The sequence below is a fragment of the Helicoverpa zea genome, chromosome 19 (assembly GCF_022581195.2).
Source record: "Helicoverpa zea isolate HzStark_Cry1AcR chromosome 19, ilHelZeax1.1, whole genome shotgun sequence".
Lineage (NCBI taxonomy): Eukaryota > Metazoa > Arthropoda > Insecta > Lepidoptera > Noctuidae > Helicoverpa > Helicoverpa zea.
Window position 1 is genome coordinate 10,095,247 of NC_061470.1, and position 23,453 is coordinate 10,118,699.

At 34.8% G+C, this 23,453-nt stretch overlaps 1 protein-coding gene across 2 annotated transcripts in view; it reads right to left on the reverse strand.

Moving 5' to 3' along the window:
- The window catches only part of LOC124639751 (serine/threonine-protein phosphatase alpha-2 isoform-like), a 56,377-nt gene that overhangs the window by 32,589 nt on the left and 335 nt on the right, over positions 1-23,453 (reverse strand). For both annotated transcript variants that reach the window (XR_006985496.1, XM_047177218.1), the window contains exons 2-4: positions 23,273-23,404; positions 19,291-19,507; positions 10,373-10,461 (exon numbers count right to left, since the gene is read on the reverse strand). Coding sequence is in view for 1 of the 2 variants with exons in the window: in XM_047177218.1 (XP_047033174.1) it covers positions 10,373-10,461; positions 19,291-19,507; positions 23,273-23,404 (438 nt within the window). In the remaining variant the exon portion in view is untranslated. The remainder of the gene's footprint in view (positions 1-10,372; positions 10,462-19,290; positions 19,508-23,272; positions 23,405-23,453) is intronic.

Consider the following 23,453-nt stretch of genomic DNA (forward strand, 5'->3'; position numbering starts at 1 on the left):
CGTTGCTTTTGAACTAAAACCACAAACAGCGATGAAGAACTCGTTGGTTAAATTAATTTCTATATAACAAATTTTGGGAACGTCTGCTAGTCTAGGTCAGATTGTCTGTTCCCACAGGCGTGTCTGGAATCCAGTCTAGGTACAGTTGAAGGGTACCGAGGTGACTACAAAGTCGATACGGATTTATTACAAGTTAATAACTTGTGAGAAACAATTGGGTGCGCAAAACAAATCAGTTTGGGTGGTTCTCAATGGCGCATAAATAAAACTTGTAAATGATAAAAGTTTGGTCGTATCATCGAAATATTTTACACTATTGATATATCACTCTTGAGTATTGTTTCGATGAGAATATTATCTGATAACAAAATTAAATAGACAGAGACTACTGCAAATGCACTCTTGGATACACGTGGACAAAGATTCGCTAAGGCCTAAAACTTTTCTGATCTTTACATCACAAAAAAACCTCTTTATAAAGATTCTATTATGTATAAAACATTATACTCCAACATTATAAATACCCTTTCATCTACGAAGTAATAAAACCTATAGTAGTTCCACTAAAGATAGGCGTCACCGTTCGACATAGTAATAGAAAACAGACCTTGAACTACAGTCGTAAACATGCCAGCGGTGTCAACCTATACTCGCGTTTTATATCCACGAGCCATTACCTAGATTACGTGTTAAAAGCCGGGCTAAGTTTCAGACTAATCATACGCTTTGTCTAGTGTAGCTGTTGGAATTAGACTAATACTGACAGGTGAATTTACTAATCTTATGTGATAAGCTTTGGTAAGCCTTATGTTCAGGATTGTAAGATAGACGTAAGTTAAGTCCTGACTGAGGTGATCATCACCAGGCTGCGTCATTTGAACTACTTTGTTCCTTTTCTAGGCATAGACTTCTTCCTTCCAAGCGTCCAGTACAATTGACAAAATTTCATCTACCTATATTCTTCCCTAATCTTTGTTCAAGTACCAATATCATCGCCTCTTCTATTCGTTATGCAGTTAATAAGTCTGCCTCATTATTTAGAATCAATATAGGTATTGTACCTATATGTTAAGACCAGTACCTACGCTATGCAGATTCCTGGTACCGTTTTGAATCTTAATCATCGTTAATTAAGCTGTCTGTACCTCTAGGAATACAGGCGTAATGACGTTATCATCTAAATCCCTAGATATAGGCAGGTAAATCTAAACGGATTATCCTGTCTAACGACAATATTAATGTATCCTTTATGACGTATATCGTAGGTTATGCAGGCCATGATCATGGCCCGTAAATCTGTCTTCAAAATATTACACATAACGTTACCTAGTTTATTACGCTTCTAGGGTAAAATATGCGATTGCATATTACATAAAGCATATAATCTACATATAAAGCGCTCAGATATTAACATAAAATGGGGCAATATCATGACCGACCCTTATTGATCTTGAAGAGTGACTTCTAATGTCAAATATTGAAAACGCTGCCCTTTGAAAATTCTGCAAAATTCGTTGTAAACAATCCTGTCTCGAGGACTTTTAATCATAGCATGATATTAAATATAGAAATTTTGTAGGGCTTTAACGTAAATTGTGTTTGGAAACTATCTAACTTTATTGGGTTATTTTGGACTTAAAGGGGTTGTTGTGCGATTAAGCACTATCCCTGAGGACTATTTATCGGACCAGTCTCTGAAGTACTTTGTCCTGTAATGGATATTGCTAGCTGAAATTGTTAGGTATTAGCTCCTAGAAATTGTTATGGCACTGAAAATAGCAAAACTTAACCCCAGGAGAGTTCGTAGAAAGAAAATTAATTTGTAAATTGAGTACCAACTTTGTTGCGCGTAGTTTGTACCAGTTTTTTCGGTAACATAAAATGGCAACAGTGTTTTGTATTACTGCTGGACTAACTGAATTTATGTGGAGTTCAGAGAAAAAATAATGTTATCTGTTATTCCAAGTATGTTATGGTCAGTTTTGCTGAATAAGCATATCGTACAAATAATGTTGTTGAATTATTATTATAATGTAATTTACATTATGCCCTAATCCATTACAGTTTTCTTCTTGTTTTTACGACTTGGGAAAAAAACAACGTGATGTTTATGTAATTAATATTCTGCACATACAATCGGAAGGATGCAGTGCAAGGTTGAGTAGCATCAAATATGTACGTTCCTTGATATTATCTTTAAATTATTTCCTTATCAAGAATCACGTGCATACACTACTAGTATGCACTTAAGCACACATTAAACTAAACACAACATGGCTATCAATTCTTAAGACAAAAATTCATAGTTTGACCTTTGATATATTTCTGTTAGTTGTATTGAAGACAAGGCCAGTTTTATATAAAAACATGATCTTGTCTGATATATTAATTCTTGGAGATTTTATTTTAATCTTTTGTTATGAAAAATCTACGGTTCTTCGCTAATTATAATAGGTTTTCCTATTGAGTGAAGGTTCTTCCTTATCAGTAGAAGCTAGTGAAACTGTCACGAACTAATGTTGTGTGTGATACATCACTTTTCCTATGTATTGTAAAGATTGTGAACACGGGGGCGTGTCGTGACTATCGATCCAATGGTGTCTTTTATAAAAGAAAATACTATTATCCCACATTACTAAGTAAAACCCTTTCTATGGAGTTTGAAAAAAAAATAATAATTTAGATGACAAACACGTAGAAACACAATTTTTCCCTTAACCACAAAATCGTGGGAAGACCTCAGATATCCTCAAGGAAAGCAAGCAAAACAAGACTTAACACATTCCTCATTTATCACAAAGCCATAGGATTAACTGCCTCGACCCATTTAGCTTTTAAGAACAGTTATGTCTAATCCAGAGAAGAGCAATAAAGTGACCACTCAAATTGCGTCCTTAAACCAAAATGTGCCCTGTACCAGGCATTTACGATCGTTTCGACCAATCAGGGCTGGCGTAAGATTGGGGTCGCTTACTGTATAGCACTTGCGAGGTTCGTTAGGCGTTTTGTATGCGTACCACGAAGGGAAATCGAAAGGGAGGCACGTGACCAGCCCTGGCGCAGGTGTCGAATATTTTTGGGATTAGAAAGAGTTCCTTAAGGTGTAAGAATGTGTTGAAGTGTATGGACTATTGAAAGGCAGAAACTTCAACATATAATAAATAGGTCGTGAGGGAATATATGATTATAAAGCATACTAACACTACTATGTAGTTAAAGCAGCAATTTAGTTTAAGAAATCGATACTGCGACATAGCGAGTTATTTCCGCTTGCATCATCACATATCATGTATCGATTCTCCGTAATGCAATACCATCAATTAGTGAAACGTCTCGATTGACTGATTCGATTCAACAAAAACATTATTCAAAGGAAAACAACTGTAAATCGATACTCGTTGATGTTTACATCAACAATGCAATAAAGGTTTGTGTAAGCAAAAGGTTTGTGTAACACGATTCGAGACAGAATAATGATGTTTGAACGCCATTTCCAAAAAAAAAATCTGAGGCCTTACCCTACTGCACAAAAGGGTGCTGTAAGTCTAACTTTCTATTTCATAGGTACATGTTTTGGTAATCGAATTATTGTGTGTGATTACTAGACCGTTCTATAAACTCCTCAATATTTCTGACAAAGAATCAACTAAGTCCTAACCTACTTCGCGAAAACTCAAAAGAGTCTATCCTCGGTTACTACTCGGGACTACCCATTTATTTCTATTATACAAAACAGTATTGATCTCACCAAACTTTCGAAAATAGGCTGCAGACACCCGACGCCAATCAAACAAGGCCAAATTCAATAGAACGCTTCACAGTCCAGGGGTTCCGACGAACTCATCAATTGACAGCTTTCGCGCCCAAACCGGGCTTGCAAAACATCTTTTGTTCGAGGAAAATTAATCCCGGCTTACAACCTACATTTAAATGCGGAGCCAAATTAATGTCCCCGAAAGTCTGACATAGCTTTATCTATGAAAGAGTATAAATTATACTTCGGCCGTTCAGAGAATGCGTTCCTGACACCTATCAGTTAGTCACGACTAGTGATGGGCACAACATAACACTGAGTTCGTTACCGTTCCTTCAAAATGAACCGCCGCATTATTTTAAGATTATTTTCGTTTTAAATTGGCGGAATCATTTGTTTTATATTTTAGTTATTTAAGTGGAAACCAAAAAAAGGTAATATTCATATAATAAAATTGTTTTATTTATTCTTTGTTACAAGTACATTGAATTGAATGTGCGAACAGAATATTAATCAGACTCCGATTTGCTTGAGGAGGTGGTGTCTTGTCTTCATCATCATCTTCGCCTACATGTATAATTATATTATTATCAATAACAGAATCAATCCTGATATCTCGGTCTAACAAAAGCCGGGTAATCAAATAAAAACAGATCGAAAACACTTGAAAAACGTGGTCTATGCGCACGAAACGACAACGGACGACTGTTTTAGCGTCACAAAATGGCGGCCCATAACGCCATTTGGGGTTACCATTTTTAATCTAAGTATAAAAATGCGGTTTGGTCATAGTTTTATTTTTATATTTCATAAACGTTATAATTAAGTCTTATAGTCCATTATTTTCCAATTCTTAAAAAGAAAATCAAAACGTATTATTTTATATTATAACTGTATAAGAACAGATTACGATACTTGCCTGTTATTTTTAGCACAGCACTACAAAATATAAACCGCTGACATAACCTTGTAATAGCGCAGTATAGATTTAGAAAAATATTGTTTACCAAGTTATTTGACACTCAGTTTGGCACAAAATTATAACATTCATTGATTATTGATATAATAATGTTGTTTTAATGCTCCTCAATTGTTAAAACGGTAAACAACCAGCAAAAATATTTTTATCGTAACTGCAACGCCATTGCAAAGTTACGTCGTCAGTTCAATCGCGACGTGTCAGGAACGCATTCTCTGAATGGCCGAACTATAATCATAGTCTTGTCTTTGGAACCTAGTGACATCTGGAGCGTCACTGTCTATGGTAACTGTGTGAAACGTTGTCACAGACAAGCTATTAAAAAGTGATTATTGTAATGGATTTTGACGCGACTGTGAGCTTAAAATTTTAGGATGACAATATAATGTAACAACTGTTTCCAAATGGCTTATGAAATAAAGCCACGTACGTGATTTATGCTGACGTTAAAAATATATTTAAAAGGGGCTTTTTATTTTGGCAATATTGCGGTCCTACTTAAGAATCCAAAACAGTTTTTGTTACAAAATATGTAACACGCCTCCTACATAGTAAGATAAAAGTTTCATAAATACCAGATATAACCGAATAAGTTTCAAGGATAAAGCTGAAATATTGCTTTGTTGTTCACCTGTGCCAAAACTTAGCTCTTAAGAATGGAACAAATGGATGACTTGTTGACCATTTTCCATCGAATTTTACTTCTTTCACCATTATACCATTTCGATCGTTTAATAGAATAGTTTATTTTCGTATTTGTACAATCAACTATGTGCCGATTTCATCCGTGTTTTATATACAGGAGAATCTAATGGGAGATAGGACGGCTGGTAACAGAAGCTTCAAATACCATTAACGAGACATTCAAGTTAATAACGAATCAAAATGGCCTATCTACATGCACATGAGGCTACGAACCAATCGACAACAATTTCGCAATCAAATTACAACTTTGCCGTAGTTCCAGCTCGCAATCAAAATCGGAAATTCGCTTCAGACAAGAAAACTCTAGCCCATATAACGTCCATATAGAAGTGAGTTTATACAGTCACACAGTCCATTTAAAAACTCAGTTATAACAACGCAAGAACGTCGAGAATCTGCGTACGAAATTCGGGTCTGCCTAAAAATAACATCCCCGAATTTCATATTCTGATCTAATTAACCCAAATAAAAGTTTTGTACGTGTCTCATTTTTGACATGTAGCATTCTTAATAATACGTCACCCAGTTATGAACTCGGGTGGAGGTCAACGGCCGGCGGTAATACGGCTCATAATTTGCACTGCAGTGGTTTTGCATACGGCTGTCGCCATGGCAACCGTGTCGTTATTGCATTGTCAGCAAATACTGGCTTTTGTTGGGAATATAGAACGGATGGAACTGTGGGACCGGAGTGCAAACAAAGACTCCAAATGTAGATTTGGATTTTGATCTAAATTTTAGGTCAATTTAGCGGCTATTGCGATTTTCAGTAGATCTGTTGTTTGCAGTTTAAATCAAAATATTTGTCGCAAATCCCAGACAGTTGGCCGACTGATAGTATCAAAGATTGAAACGATAAAAAAGGCACTTGAAGTTCACTGATCTTTGGCAGTTTTTCCATCAATTTTATTTAACAAAAAGTTCATCTTCTTACTATGATTTATATGCAATTAACGGTAGTATCTGTGCAGACCAGTTCCCTTGTGCAAAACCTTATTGCGATGTAAATAAATGCATAGAAATCTGTTAAATATTCATTCCATCAGTCTCGCATCACATATGCTGCCGATCAATATCTAGTTTTCTTTTAGCTGTTTCTAGCTATTTTTCTTTGAGTATGGAAATTGTGGAATAAGATGGAACGATACGATGTAATATAAGTAATGGTAGAACGGTAATGTAAGAGTGACAGCCGCTGTGAGAGGAATATGATTCTTTTTTGCAACTCCCTAGTGAATATTATTTAGTATTATATTTTTTGGTAAATTGATGACAAGACGTGTGAAATTTGGGACATGTAGAACTTAGCTGTTATTTTCGCGTCCTCAAATGACCTTCAAGAATTAACCAAACGAGTAGAAATAAATACATTATTTACTCTGCTTCAATAATTAATGATAAATGAAATTTTAAACAAATAATCCATTCAGAAAGTTAACAAACAAACAGCATCGCATTTATTTGTTTGTAGTCATAATTCAGTTTCCAGACCAACGGTTTTAGGTAAATTGCAAAGTTGTATCGGTATTCAGAAATAGGGTCAACATTGGAATGATATATTACTTTAGCGATTATAATTTTCAAAATTTATCAGTAAGTATGAAATATCTATTGACTTGTTGTTAATACATATTTTTACAAAATATTTTTGCAGTACCAAAACGTTTTTCTACAAATTCACTCAATTGTTGTGAAATAACTTTGCATATCCGAAAATCGACTAACAGCATTACTGCTCATGCAAAAGGCGCTAAAAAAACTTCGGAAGGGCGAAGTTATTTGACAAACAGACTACATAAATTGGAAAGACTCTTCTATCACGTCATTCCATATTCCGCTCACACTATAAACCGAAGACTGCACCCAAAAAGCAGCTCTTGCATTATGTTAAACCACGTTCGGTTACATAAATCTTTTGTTATTTATGACCAGTTCCGACGCGGGGTCGCCAATTTATTCACTCTTACTCGTCAGTGGCCGTGAGATATACATACGCGGCTTGAAAACATTATCTTTTGGCAGATGTGATTAATTCATCTGGTTTCCCTTTCCTCATTATTGTGTTGAAGATGCCATCTTTAAAATGAGACGTGTTGCAATTAATCATGTACCTATTTTTTATTACTATAACCTAGGGTCTTATTCGGTATGATACCGTAGGGATCGGGAGACAATTTTCTACTCAATGAAAACACTGCAGTTACTCGACAGCCAAAAACCCTATAGAAATCGTGAAGGTACTACGATTTCTTTGTGATGAAATGGAGTTTCGAAAGGCACGTTATATTGTTTGATCCCGGCTGTGATTTGAACATCTTTGGCAGTCAAATCGGGTAGTCAGTTAGAAGCCAGAAAGCCTGACAACCATTGGTATTGAGTGGACCAGGGGCTTTTATATGGCCTGTAAAATTTATCTTACTCAATCCACCACTGAAAAATTTCGCATCAAATTTTACCCAATAATCTCGCCGTCAACACAACACTTCATCTTAATCAGCTGCCAAGAGATACAGGTGTCTCAATCGCGACATATCCATATGCCTACTTATACCGTCTATTTATACTGTAGAATCAAAAGTGTGTAGACAGATCTGATAAATATAGCGTCAGTGTACGCGACCTTCGGGTTGCGGTGAGCGAGTCAACCGATATACGCATGTACGACGAACGATGATACGTTACAGGGAATACGGGAGATGGTACGAAATTGAAGCAAATATCTGATACTGGAAGTTGGAAATTCGGAATTAGTTTCGTCTTGTTCGGTCTTCTCAATAGGATCTACTTTTTGGTTCGAGCACGTAACTTTACAACATGTTGTAGTTAACAATTTTAGGTTTGAATAGGTTTAAAGTATTTACTTTCAGTTCTAATTATATTCCAGACTCAATCATGTAAACGTTTAGAGGTAAATTGAAAAGACTCAAAATACATTTTTGTTTAAATGCCTGACCTTTTAAAATGAGAGCACAAATTGCTCAATTCCTTCTTAGCAATTAAAGGTCGAACAAAAAACATATTGCAAAGTTTTTAATAAAATTATTACAAACACAATAGTACAAACCCTTACAAACCCTTACAAACTATCCAGGATTATTTCTTTCTATAACATGTGACCCAAAAAGCACATGGGTGGAATCCGTGGAATACACTTTTTATATTACAAAAAAATCCCAACAATGGCCAACTAACGATTTTAAGCTGGATCCGGCGTCCATCGCGAGCGAAGTTCACAGTCAGCTGAGCGGCTAATTAGATCAATCACCGAACTGAACATGGCATGCAAATACGGGACGGCCTTAAAAATATGTACTATGCCACATGTAGGGTAAGGCATATGACGTAATAGTTTAAAACAATACCCTGCCTTTGACCTTTTCTGTCGGGTAATGAGGACAGTATTGAGAGTTTAAAGGTTCATCAGTATAGCAAAGGAGCAGAAGTTCTCGTGTTGGTCTGTGAAGAAGTTCCTTAAGGTCGGGGTTGAAAATCAGGGGAAAAAGGGATTCTTGTACAATTGTGTTTAAATGTTAATTATTACATTACTCCTGTCTTGTAGATCCTGGGCAACAGGAAGCGCCATAATTCTCATGAACTTTAATTTTAAGTTTAAAACTTTTATTAATTTGATATTTCTAAGATATTTTTACTATGTAGGTATTTTTATTTGACATTGAACTGACACGTCTAGCTCGTTTTCAAGGACTTCAAAAATAAATCAAAGTTCCGACGTTATTAAAATGTCGGAGAGCCTAGACTGCTGAATACCAAATTCAATGACTATGTACTAAGTTTAGGACTTCATAAAATTATTACGTCAACGTGCGAAATTGCGAAACAGGATCGATACGTAAACACGTAACGTTCGTAAAATTCATGAGATAATAACAAAATCCAATATCGTTTGTCTGAAAGATATTTAGGGCGTATTAAGTTATTTTTATCTCAGTGCTACTTAGAGCTGTTTCAGACACATAAATCCTAGTATATAATTATATTTAAGTATACTTAAAAGAGAATCAAGTAAAGTGACGTAAAAACTTTCCCTAGTTTTTACTGTTTCGTTGGCACGGCGTCAAATTCCGGTTTTCGACTCAGCAACGCGACAGGATTCTTTGCATACTTTTTTGGCATTATTCTTGCGAATTTCGTGTACGTAATTTTGTGACAAAAATTATCCGGGAAGGTTTTGATATACTTAACAAAAAGAGAATCAAGTATTGGCATTTCAAGAGGCAAAGAAACTGGTTGTTAATTAAAGAAAGATAGTTTAAAATTATAGTAGTAATTTTGACTGTGATGAAAGAAGGATAAAGGAAGACGCCATTGCCTTGAGGCTAAAAGCATTTTGCATGTTCGTTAGGTCACAGATGTAATAACATGACGTAAATCATGCAACAATTATTTATTTTTACGTGTAACACATCCCAATTTGACAATCTCTTTTTTGTCTAGCCATTCTAACATAGATAAATACGCCATTACGACCCAAGAAGTGCTTCTACACCGCTTTCACCAGTGTTGTCTAGCCACAACGTGCACCGTGGCCGGTCTAGATATCAATAAGGCTATGTAGCTTAGCCCTTAGAAACCGCAGTAGCTACTAACTTACAATGACGAAGTTTAATAGGTGATCGTAATAGGCGTACCAAGCGTATAGACGCACGCGAATTTTTTGTACGCAACCGATCAGTGAGCAGGCAATTTTCTCACTTTTTTTCAACTGATAAACAATAGCTAGTTATGTTTAAAGACAGGGTAGGCAATCGATTTTCAAGACACGTTTATATGCGAATGATCATCGTTGATTGTATGAATGGTTTATCCTGGTTGTAGAGGAAAATCGGTTTAGTTCCATACAATTGTTGTTTGCTAAATAATACATTAATTGGTATAAATAATATATGAAAAATGAAATTATTATCTAGACTCACCTATCGCAGCAACCGGTAAGCAGTTGAAGCAGTCTGTGAATGTTTTCCATAACTTGATGTTATACCTCCTTTTGCATTCGTCGTAGAATCTGTTGGACAAAGAACAGGCCATTTGAACATATTGTAGTTTTAACAATATCTGACAATTACCTAGCCAGAACAACATAAATAAATAAACAGATGATAACATTAGAACGCTGTAAGGTTCTTAATTCGGATTTAGTTATCTTTTCCACAGAGGAAATCGGCATTTCAAGACAGTCCGTGATCCACGGACTCGTTAACTGTCTGATCGATCGACCCATCGACCCGTGTGGCTGTTATTTAGCCACGAATAAATCGAATACGTGTTAATTGCTATATTTGTGCAACATGATCAAAATAACAATTGTATTATGTTTTCACAATATTTTCCTCAATGGTACATCATACTATTTATGGCCTATATACCTACATCAGATGCACCAAGGTTGATGAACTAGGGGACAAAACAATTTAAATGAATCTGGTCAAATCGTTTACCTACATATATGTAGAGCAGTCTTTTTTTCATAAATATTATCTTATGCAGTAAAGCAATAAACCTCATTACTGGTTACAAACATACAAACAGTGACTCATCGATACATAATTTATTATAGTGTTTGACACATGTTTACTGGAAGATAACATTTGACTGTAAAGGCTGGCGCATAACTGCGGCTGCGACTTTTGATCGATTGAAGATTTGTAGAAGAGATTTTATTGGCTAATGTTTTGTACTTGTAGGACATAAAGATTTTTTTGGAAGGTGTTAGCAATGTCTGTGGATCATACATTGTTTACCCTTTTCCATTTAACCCGGGCAATGTTTTAATAAAAATAAGAGAGAATTGAGAATGCTTGTTCGAAAGATCGGGAAGTATGGAATGGAGATGGATGGCCTTATTCTACGGCTGGGAAAAGTCTTCTCTAATAGTTATTTTCTTAACCTATGTGTGGTAAGGTTTACATACCTATAAGATTATGTTGAAATATAATTGCAAATAAATGTTGTTTTTTCAAGTGGCCTGAAAGTTTGATTTGATTAATGATATTTTAATGAGAATCAGATAAACCCGCAAGCAATATATGGTATGGTAATTAAAATCGCAGTCGAACGTCTGCGCAGAACTTTACCCGTGCCAGTTTAGATTATAAGAATATTTTACGAGTAAGCATTAAATGGAGGAAAACGTGAATTTTCAGAAACGTGTCTACAAGGTCGTTCTACAAGATCAACGTTTTTTCCCTATTTACTTTGCATGCCTAAGAGCTGTTCTCGAGATAAATATTTCAGATTATTATAAATTCTTATTGTTGTAAGAGTATTCTGAACAATTTTTACAGCGCTTTGAATTTAAAAATAGGGTTTTTTAGATAAGTTAATATTAATCGCGTGTACTACCTACTGTTATAATCTCGATATTTATGCAAACAACGTCTGTCATACATATATGACCCACATTTTAATCAAATAAGCATTTTTAAACTCATTAATATTACCTAAGACTTTCAAGAAACCTGGTCAAACGCGGACGCATTTTTAACCGACTCAAACTACAAGCAATTTTTTCGTGATTACATCTATAGCAATGTAATAAATAGGAAACATTTTTTGTTTGTTTGTACTTTAAAGGCTCTGAAGCTACTGAACAGATTTGACAAATTCTTTCAACTATGAGAAGCTCGACTATTCCTGAATAACATAGGCTATATTCTACCCGGGATAAGGCAGTAGTTACCACGGGATTCGGGTGAAACCGCGGTAAAGCTAGTGTTTTTATACAATAGTAAGATTGCAGGCCATGAGTCATTGACACAAATATTAGCGTGCCAACGTACGGGAAATTGTTGTAAACGAATTTATTATTATGATTGCTCATTGTAATGTTATTATTGAAATATGTAGACGTAGTCTTAATTCTTCTTCCTAGTTTAACAAGTTGTATTAGGAAATCGTGTTGTTATTGCATGATACAAAATGTAACCTGCTTGTTGACCGACATTTAAGCAGATATTCAAAGCCTGCATATTCCTACTTATTATAATATTATTAACTTGTACTGTTTATGTAAAGGCTTACGATTACAAATTGGGGGAAGAACCTAAACGTATACATTTTGGCACAGACCAAGCATGTGGTCGTTCTCTAAACACGTGGGTAGAAAATCTATATTTCTATATGTGATCACGATGATTTTTATAAGATTTGGAATTAAGTTACGACTGTGGAGTAGCAAATCAAGATGTTCTGATAATAACTGTTATATCTCCAGGTGGTCATCTATTTTATTACCGAATATGACCTGAATTTGTGCTGGCATCCACAAAATCATAGAGTGAATCTGACTATAAATCATCTATCGAACAGTTCATATAATATTTATTAGACCGTTTCGAAATATTTTCCCAAAATGTAGTAGTTTCAGATGCTCAAAATAAATGTTATTTCGTCACTGAAATTTTCTAATAAAAGCTCGTTACTTTTTCCGATCATAATATGATTCAATTCGGTCAACCGAAATATTCAATGAATTCTGAGCAGATTGGTATTTGGAGCACATAAAATTGTTTGCTCCCTGAAATGTTAAAGCTTTTGAACATCAATTTACAGTTATATTAAATTCTGTGGTAAATAATATAATTTGTAAAGTAGCAACTCAACGGTTTTGCACAACTATAAATTACAAAATAATAAGCCTTCTTAATGAATACTACACTTAGTGAAAATCACTTCAGCGGTTTCTGAGTTTGTTAAAAACAGGCAGACGCAACGGAGGACTTTGCTCAATAATGTACAATGATGTTGGTATCATTGATTGTTTGTATCATTTTCGTCTACTCTCAAATATAATAAAGTTAAACAACTAATATAAAAATAAACGATACAAAATGACATCATTGTTGTCAGAATTCGTCAAGATAATCCCTATCAATCAATGGTATTATCGTGTTAGCTAGCTTTATCTGTTAGCTCTAGATAATACAGCGCGTCATTGGAATATATTACAGCAAATTGCGTTTAATATTCGCGTTATGGCGGTATTACACCTTCGTAAGTTCGTTCAATATTTATGTAAGCCATTGTCAAATTTTTATCATAATTCAAGACAAGTATAACAGAGAAATATAGAAAGGAATACTTTGTCAATATGCAAAACATAATGGATTTTCTCCTCTCGTCTGAGAAATTGCTATTTTTTCCGTATGTACAAACATAAGGCTAGCTTGATACAAATACACATTCATTCAATAAGACCCAAGATCTACTGTTTACTGACGAAAACTTGTCCAATTACATACCTCTTGAAATCTTAAATGAAAACACTACAGATCAGTGCAACTACGATCAACTGAACTTCATAGTCCCGATCGACTTACTGGTCATTCCTGCTTTACACAGCTACAAGTTCATATTTTACAATTACCAGGTTACTTGCTAGAAAATCATCACACAACTTCATCGATCAACTCGAATCATGTACTAAATCTTTGTCAGACATACTTGCATACAGAATCATTACACTCGGGTCTTAGTACTCGATCAAACGAACATGACATCTCGTAATTTTCGGGCGCCTTTCTCGCGATACCATCATTCATATAGGTAATAAAGGCATTTGATTAAATCTCACTTCAAGTTTAAGGAGAAATTCTCTTATGTGAATAAAAGATGGTAGAATAGAAGGTATTCTTTATAACGTCGTTTTTTAATTAAATTCGCCGCGACCTTTGTAATATGATTTGTGTTCTCTGAGCTTTCTTCTCACTATACAGGAGTATTTTAGACTTGTTTATTAAAACAAAGAAGTTTAAATGACTACAGTATTTGATTGGTAAATCTGTCTAAGGCCTATCTCGTCTTTCCATTACTTTTACTACTTTTGATAGTATCATAACACCAAGCAAAGAATGAGGGAAGAATTGTGTGAAATGCGTAAAGGCCAGAAAATATTGTTACTTGTGAGATGCCGGCAGATAAGGCATGCTTTGCCCAACCCCAAATAAAGGCAGGAGAATGACGATGAGTGTGACAACATGATATGCACATAGGTATCTCGCATCTTTTCGTCAATCAAGCAATTCTCCGGTCATTGAGCTTCAAAATGTTGGTCACTTGACTTTGTCATCAAGTGTCGAATCAAAACGCCTTAAACTTGACTGCCTCAACCTCGCTCAATGAATCAGAGTTGTGAGTCACTGTGTTTACCCTCACGTGAGTTGAAGGGTGATTACTGATTACTATCGGTTGAGGGACGTTTGATTCATTCATATTTGTTTTTTTTATTGAAGCCTTATTTTCTATTACGAAGGTTTGTTTGTGGGTGTACTTTTGTAATTCATTTTTATGAAGCTGTAGCTGAACCGGCACACTTCGTAGGTAGCTCACTCAACAAACATTTTGAAACCAAAATAGGCCGAATTCTTCCAAAAGAGCAGAACAGAAGAATTGAAAGAAGAAGAAAATAACTTTAATACACGGTTTCTAAAACTAGAAGGAAAATTCGAGGAAACCTAAGGCCCGTAGCACATTTTATCTGAAACATCCTATATTTACGAATTCATAATGATAACCGTACAATATGAAACGAGGCGTTGTCCAATCCTTTATAATGATAGAATAACAACCAACAAAAACCGAAAGTTCAGCGACCTTTTGTAACGAAAACATTACCAGAGGCTGTGTAAGTTCAAAAAGTATATTTTTATATGGCCCAAGGGTTTTCATTATAAAAGCTTTTGCCTTAGTGTTTATTTAATAAAAAGTAACGGATGAGACTTGTGATTTTAGAATCCTTATGTTTATGTAAACTAAAATGGCATTCAAATTGAGTGCGCTTTGTGCATTTTCAAATCATATTAACTTTTAAAATAAAATATGTACTATATTTATATAATTTGGTTACACATACATACAATGGAGACGAGGACAAATTAAAAATTTCATATTTACCGTAAATAAATACTACTTCTTTGCAGTAGGTACACTAACCAAGCATATCAAATTAGGTAGAGGCTGGAATTTTAATAGGCCGTAAGTAAATAAATATAAAAAGATGATGTCAACACACAGGCTTACTAATACGCATTTATCCTTTGACAGCGGACTTAAAAGGATTTAGGCAAGCGTGACCATTTAATATGCGTCACGATTAGAGGCGAGAATAGCGTCTTAAACGATATTTTGGAAATCGTTCGATGATAAAATCGAAAATGTAAATTCGCTGTTACCTATAAGTCTCTGGATGACAATTTACTAAAAGCATGATCTAAAAAACTTGATAACTGATACTTAATTTACAACGGTGTTTTCATCCTTTTCTTTTTATCATCAGCCTTTTTATCTTCAGTGATGGGTACTGGCTTCTGTACTGGCCTTGGTGAAGCAGTTTATCTTCTTCTTCAATACCTTCTTATCTGACATCATCTCACAAGTAACACCCTTTGCAGCTATATCGTCTTTCACACAAACCATACACACACCTTTTCCTTGGTCGTTTTCTCACTCTATATCCATCCACATTCATATAATGTCAACTTGGAAATGACACGAGAAATAATACGATACAAAAACAGGACGCACTATCAACAAGAGTGAAAAACTACACACATAATCAAGTTACAAGTACACACACTCACACATTGACAGAATCCTATTAAAGGAAATACATTCAATTCAAGCTAAATGGAGTACCGTCTGACTCTACCCTTTAACTTTTTTAAAGCTCACACATAAGGTTACGCACACACTATACTACAGACGGCATCAGGTTTTGTTTAAAAGTCGTCGGTGCGTAACGGATGCGTGCTCACTTCCCATGACTGTCTGCATGCATATGCGACCGATTTCTTTTATTTTTAGGCTCTTGGAGAAGTTAAAAAAGGTGAATTGCGTGTGTAAAGGCTTATTGTATGTATTTTTTACATTTATTTATCAGCAAAATGTTAGACTAACAAGAATAAGAGCATAAAACTCATCACAAGTTTCCTATTAAGCCGGCTTATAGGAGTATTTCTGGAACAATTTCTTTTATTACTATTTATTTTATAGACAATACTACTCAAGAGGGGAAGTTGTTATTGTCGGTAGTTTCACAATACAAAAATAAGCATTTATTTTTGGATAGGATGTAATTAAAGAGGACACAATTGGAGTTACTGGGTAGACATCCTGTGACGACGTTCAGCGAAGAATATAACTTTGCTAAACTTATTTAATTGGCAGATAAATAAAAATACAATTACTGGGTGGAAACATCAAATAATAATTTCTGTCAGGCTCTCGTTATGTGGCTATATCAAGGAACGGATTCAGAAGCACTGCTTCTTGACAAGGCGTGTATTTTGAGGTTTCTGTCCACGGGATCCTAATCACCGGTACCTTCGAACCCTGTGCCCGATATCGGTGACCATGTGGTATTTTTTTATTTAAAAATGTGTATTAAGTGTGCTAAAAATAAATGTTATAATTGCTCTAAAACTGAGAAAAGATTGCTACTGCATCTCCCAAATCGTTCAATTACCTCTATATTTTCAGGCCTACTACTACTTGCACCCCAATAAAAAATGGCGGAACAAACTCTGCGACAGCTAAAACGGCAAAAAGAAACTAACCAAGCAAAAACCTAGACATAATGAGAGCTACGTTTAGCCGTATATGGTAATGGAAAACAGCTGGCCAGTGACTAGATTTACGCGTAATCTACAAGCACATTAGGCATACCATTTCTCCTCATTAGGCTTACAAACTCAGATTATGATCAAGTAATGTTCTAAACGCCTACCTAGACGTTCACTATGTAATTGAAATTAGATTGTAAATCTAGCATTTTAGTCACGAAAATCTAGCATGATAGCGCTGACAAGACGAAATTCCCTATGTCTTGTTATACTTTCACGCGAAAATGATTGTAAGAGATTCGGCGTGTTTTCGTGTACGTGAACAATGAGACTGAATATAATAAGCATGTATGTATATGTTTGGACACTAAAGACAATTTACAATGGCAATTACAATAGCTATTTATTGTATTAAAAATCTGTCAATGCTCAGACAACAGAGAATCGTCATAAATATATTTATGTATAATACTAGGACGCTGGCATCAAATGAAAGGGATTTAACAGCCAGAGAGAAGAAAAAAAAATTGCAGTACGCAATAAAACACGACTGCATAAGACGTTTCGTTGCATGCAAAAATAACAAGTTACGTGGGTTACCGAAATATTTACACAAGAGACCGACAGTCGGTTTCATTACTGTTTTCGGTAATATCATCTCGTTACACACAATCTCTTTACGTAACAGTTTCATAACTTTTGTGAGTTGTTCTTACGGTTTTTGTTGCTACGTTCTTGATATTAAACATTCTGAAAAAGTGGTTTGTATGTTTCGATTTCATTTCTTACTAAAAATCCTGTGATATATATCTTTTTTAATGTAGAGGCCTCGACGTACAAAATATACAGTTTTATGGTACTCAATGTAAAAATAGTTTGTACCTAATATCTTAATTTTTAAACTTGAAATCCTTTGAATAAAGAAATATTAACTTTTGTCGTTTCCCCTAAGAGGATAACACGGAGAGCTTAGGAAGAATAAATTAAAGTAGATTAAACTTTGAAGATAAAATTAATTTCTTGAAGATGTAGAAATACTTCTGGAGTTCTGGATTATGAGACTTTACGGAGCTGTTAAGTCAGAAACTATTGCGTTTGTGACATCACAGTTCAGGCTAGATATTTACTTTCTGATGTCACATTGAAGAATAAAAGATAAGCAATACTCATACTTTTGCTAATTTATAATTCATTAAATACAATGACATTGGCCGTTCTTCAAGAGTAGACAACGCTTGAATATTCAATCTTTTAAAATCTAATTTACATAAAAACGCTAATTTATGACACAAAAGACAGCTGTTAAAATGGTTTGCGATACAAACTTTTGTATCTATGGTTTAAAAAAACAACAATAGAGGCTTCTGTTGTCTATGATGGAGTATCACGCTAGAGTTCAATAAACTATGGGACGTTTGAAGCAGTATGATTTGCGTAACATTTTTGACTTTGACTCTTTGCAGTGATAAACTATATCAATTTTGATTACGATAAAGAATCAAAATGTGAGTCATCAAAGTACATATGTTTTATAGAATTTTCGTATGTTACGTGAGATTGAAAATGGGGCATTTATAAGGGAAATTTTGGGTTAACCCCTGGACACAAAAGGCACGGTGTTTGTCGATTTCCTCGACAAAATTTCGCAGGTAAAAAGGGGACCCTTTCCGAAGTAATAGACCACTTCGTTTATAATACGCATGCGTCATCTTTCAAATATGAGCCAAGTTCTTCGTGTCCATATATCTATCTACTTAAGTATCTTTAATCATAATAAATTAGTAACAGTAAGTTTGCTTATAATGTGCTATAGTAAAAAGCAAAACCGAGCGAAATAGATTTTTTATGTAAGTAGGTACCTAACTAATAGTTTTTATCGGGTGACATGCCGGCTGGCAATCATTCCATTTTAAATTGACAGCTAAGACTTATACCTGTATTCTTTGTCTATAGGAAAATAAAAATAAGATTCCAACATTGTCATAGATTAGGTATTGACCAAGGACAAAATTCACCTGCGGGATTGTTCGAAAAATTACCGCGGCCCTAGTACATAAAGGGCTTAAGAAGGAACATGATGGGTTTTAGTCAGTGAGTATGACACTCCTTCATGCTGCTAACAGTGCTAACCCACAACGGTTGGAAAAGGCCAAAATTCACCAAAATATAAAATTACAAAAGAAAATCCTGGGGATTTTCATGATCAATTTGTTGTTTTACGAAAAACGGACATCTATGTAAGAAAGGTTAAAAAGTTATAAATAAAATGAACTCACCCATAAATCCTATTAATGCTAGCACACTCATGGTTGCCACGTAAAAGGAAGAAGTTCTCTGGGTACTTGATCTTGTAGGCGAGGAGCAAACATATCGTCTCCAACGACTGCTTGCCGCGGTCCACGTAGTCTCCGAGAAATAGGTAGTTCGACTCTGGTGGGAAGCCTCCGTATTCGAACAACCTTAGTAAGTCGTAGTATTGGCCGTGAATGTCGCCTAGGAGAGGAAAGAAGGATTAGTAATTGGGATTTTTGTAGTAATTGCAGCGTAATTTCGTTTTAATGTTGCTATATTTGCTATAAAGGTCTACATAGATCGGTAAAAGAGGAGCACGTATTTCAGTAAATTGTACATGTGCAGATTGGAACTTATAACTGACACTCAACATAGGTTGGGCGTTTAAATTATTATTCTTTTTGATGTTCGAAAAATGCTGTTTTACAACCAAGTTTGAATAGGTATATGACTTTTGTTTTTGACACTTTTCTCACAAAAAAGTAAATTCTGCCTTCCCCGTCTTAGCAGATTATTTAGCGTAAAATTTTTGCTTGCTTTATACCTATTCTAAACAGTAATTTACATGAATATCTCCTATTTTTGATATTATAAGTGCATAAACTAATAGTTACTAAAAGCCAGTTAATCAGTATTTAGGCAAAACACAGCATAAAACAATGAAAGTGCAGTATTAACAGCATGGATTTTTAAAAATTGGCAACACACCAGCCGTAAGAGTTACGTCATATAATACGCACGTGCTTAGCCAAACTACACTTTATTTTGTACATGATTAATGGTATTATATAATGTGATAATATGTTATCTTTCTTTGTAATAATCTAGGAGTCTTGTGACTGATATAGGCATTTGATTTTGTGAAGGTAATCTCATAACACTAGAAGTAAGTATGTTTTGTTCAACTCCATTTGGGCCTTAGAAACTACTCGGCGGACCTAGATAATAAGTAGCCTATATAGTCTTTATCAACTAAGGAAGATTGGTTGTCAGACTTTCTGACTTCTGTCTACTTGTCTAAAACTATTCATCTGTCTAGCTAGCCTATGTGTTTTGAATGCAATACCAGTGTTTTACATGGAGCGACTGCCTATCTGACCTCAACCCAGTTACTTAGGCAATCAGCCCTTGGTATTAAAAGTATCAAGACTCAAAAATATTTACTCACTTACTGCTCATAATAACAAACAAAATTATGAGAACCAACTAGCTACATGATACACAAGCATTGTGATAACAAAAACTACAAACATTAAAACTCTCAATAACATAACAATATTGACATTTTGTTAACAATACTATAACAATAAAATATTATGTGATACGGATGATTATGTAGGAGCATCCTGATTTTATCAAAACTATATTTTGTAAATCTGTGAGTGACAATTTAGGACAAAACTGACATGATTCCTGACAAAAATGAATTTGTTTTGCTTATAGTTGCTGTTTTTTAATTGATTCATAAAAAAAGCTATTCTCTTTTTTTTAATTGATTCATAAAAAAAGCTATTCTCTTTAACTAAAACGAAAGGAACAGGCAATAGTTAATGTATTCATTTGACCTATCATCCAATTCTTATCTTTTGCATATTCTAATAGATGTAAAAAAATTGCTAGAGAAAGACCAGGCTGAGATGTGTTGGCCATACTCACTGCCCCGGGGGCATGCGCTTGTGTGATTTTGAACAATTTCCACAACCAACACAAGCTAACCTCCTGTCCTTATCCCAATTTTATTTGGAGTTGGCACAGCCTATTTTCTTACAGTTAAGCCCAGTGTTAATGTTTTATATGCAAAATAAAAGGTTACTGAATATTATTAAAATGATGAGGAAAATGGCCACTAAAATGTTTGTCACATCTTGTGAGGATAAAAGTACTTGAGATATAATTTGTATTTACTTAGATACTTGTATCATAAAGATGTAAGTTTATTTGTTGTGAGTAATCTCTAAAATAACTGGACTGATTCCAGAAATTCTTTCACTAGTAGATAACTAGGTTATCCCTACACTTGCTGTTTTGTAGAATTTGTAGAGACAGTTGTAGTAAACAGTTAAAATACCTAATTCTATGTACATTTAAATAATTGTTTACTATATGTTTCCTGCAGTTTCACCCATGGTGGAGAATGAACTTTTTCCTGTATCCCTGAACGAAATATAGCCTATGTTACCCAGAGATAGTCTAGCTTACGAACAGTGAAAGAATTCTTAAAATCCGTTCAGTATGTTCTTATAATAGTACAGATAATCTGCAATGTTCCTGCCATACTTACTTTAACTGTAAGGGTTGGAGTGTAGCAAAGGGTGTGCAAGGCTTTTGGGACTTAGAAAATTTTTCATAAAAAATGAAAATTTCTGAAAATGCCTAGTTTTTCATTTCTATCATATAGAATACCTAAAAATAAGACGAAAACCATCTGGGCACTTTTTGTCTAGGACCAAGGAGCCCCGCGTAGCGGAGCTCCTTCGACTATGGCAACCCCGACTCGGACAGGTTAGGTTCGAAGGGGATGGCGGGGTCTTGCAGACCCCTTCCCCTTCGTGGTTATTTTTTTTTAAACCACCCAGAAGTAGGAGCCCCGCATAGCGAGGCTCCGTCGACTTTGCCTTTGTTTACAATGACCTTCAGTGCTCATTTTCAGGCGAACCGTTGGTCCTAGGCAAAAGGTGCCCAGATGGTTTTCATCTTATTTTTAAGTATAGTAAGTCCCAAAAGCCCCAAAAGTAGTAAGTCCCAAAAGCCTTGCACACCCTTTGCTACACACTAACCACTGTAAGTAAATACATAAAAATAATGAAAATCTAAGATTAGCAAAACAAAATCAGTTTGTAAGAATGAATAGTGACGGATATCAAGGAAATGACTGTTTTCATTCAGTTTATCATTGTAGATAAGATATTTAAATAGTGGAATGTTATTGATAGCTGCTCCTTTGTTTCAGTCTGAGAGGATTTAGTAATATTTAAGTACATGTGAATTGTCTTACTATTATGCCATAATCATTTATTTATTTATTTTAAGTGAAGATTTAGGGATAAGTCCTAGTAACTCGTTTCTAACAAAATTAAAAAAACTAAAAAACACTCTTTTTGTAATGTTTCTTAGCTAGTCACGTATTATCAGAACTTGAGAGCGTGTGCAAAATTTCATCCTAATCAAAGACCGGGTGGTAGATCAAATCAAGATTCCAAGATTTTCTTACATACATAATTACAAGTTAAGCTTTTATAAGCCTGTTAAAAACATTAGACCTATCTCAATAATTCATGTTTTTACATAGACTATTTATTTATGGAGGAAGGTAACTTTTTATCCAAGTACATGAAGCAGTTACCTCGGGACATAAGTAAAATCCCTAGTGGAAGCTTGTAACTAAACATGGCTTGTTAAGCCTTGTCAAACTTGATTATAATCTATTTGTAATCAGTACCTTGATCTATAGTGTAAATAAGTAGATAAATAATGAATCATGTGTAGAAAGAACCTATTTTATTGTGTAACTGTTAAGCAGTGAACAAAATAGTCTGAATCATGAATTGTGGTTTAGGCATTGACAGATTGAATGCCTACTGTGAAAATGAGCGAAGATATTAGCATTTTTAATTTGCAAATATGCTATAGAATACATGAACTAATGTTAGCATGTACAAAAAGTGCCAAAATAAATAATATTTTCTTTAGTTGATTACACTTTTTATTGACGATTGTAAACCCAAGCCTGTCCAACGAAAACGGTTAGAAGCCTACTTTTAAATTTCGAAAACCAACAAGAGGGTGATTTTGAAGGTGTTCAATGAAATACCTTCACAAAACAATAATGTAGAGCGACATTAACCTTTAATAAAGTTCAACAATGACATAAACGGTTAAATATGCAGTTTCATCATTTCGAAAGTGGTAGGTTGCTTTGGAAAGTAGCTGTAGTGGTTAGAAATGATCATTCAATTTTGTACTCACCACAAATTTTTAGCGGCGCTTCCAATTCAAGTAATATCGGTTGTGACAAGAATATTTCCCGCGATTTCAAGCATAGCCCTTTGATCTCTATTTCCGTTAACTGTACATTCATTCCAGGCTTTTCGCCCCGAACTGAAAACAAACGTAAACATATCACCAACACGTAAAAAACACAACTTAT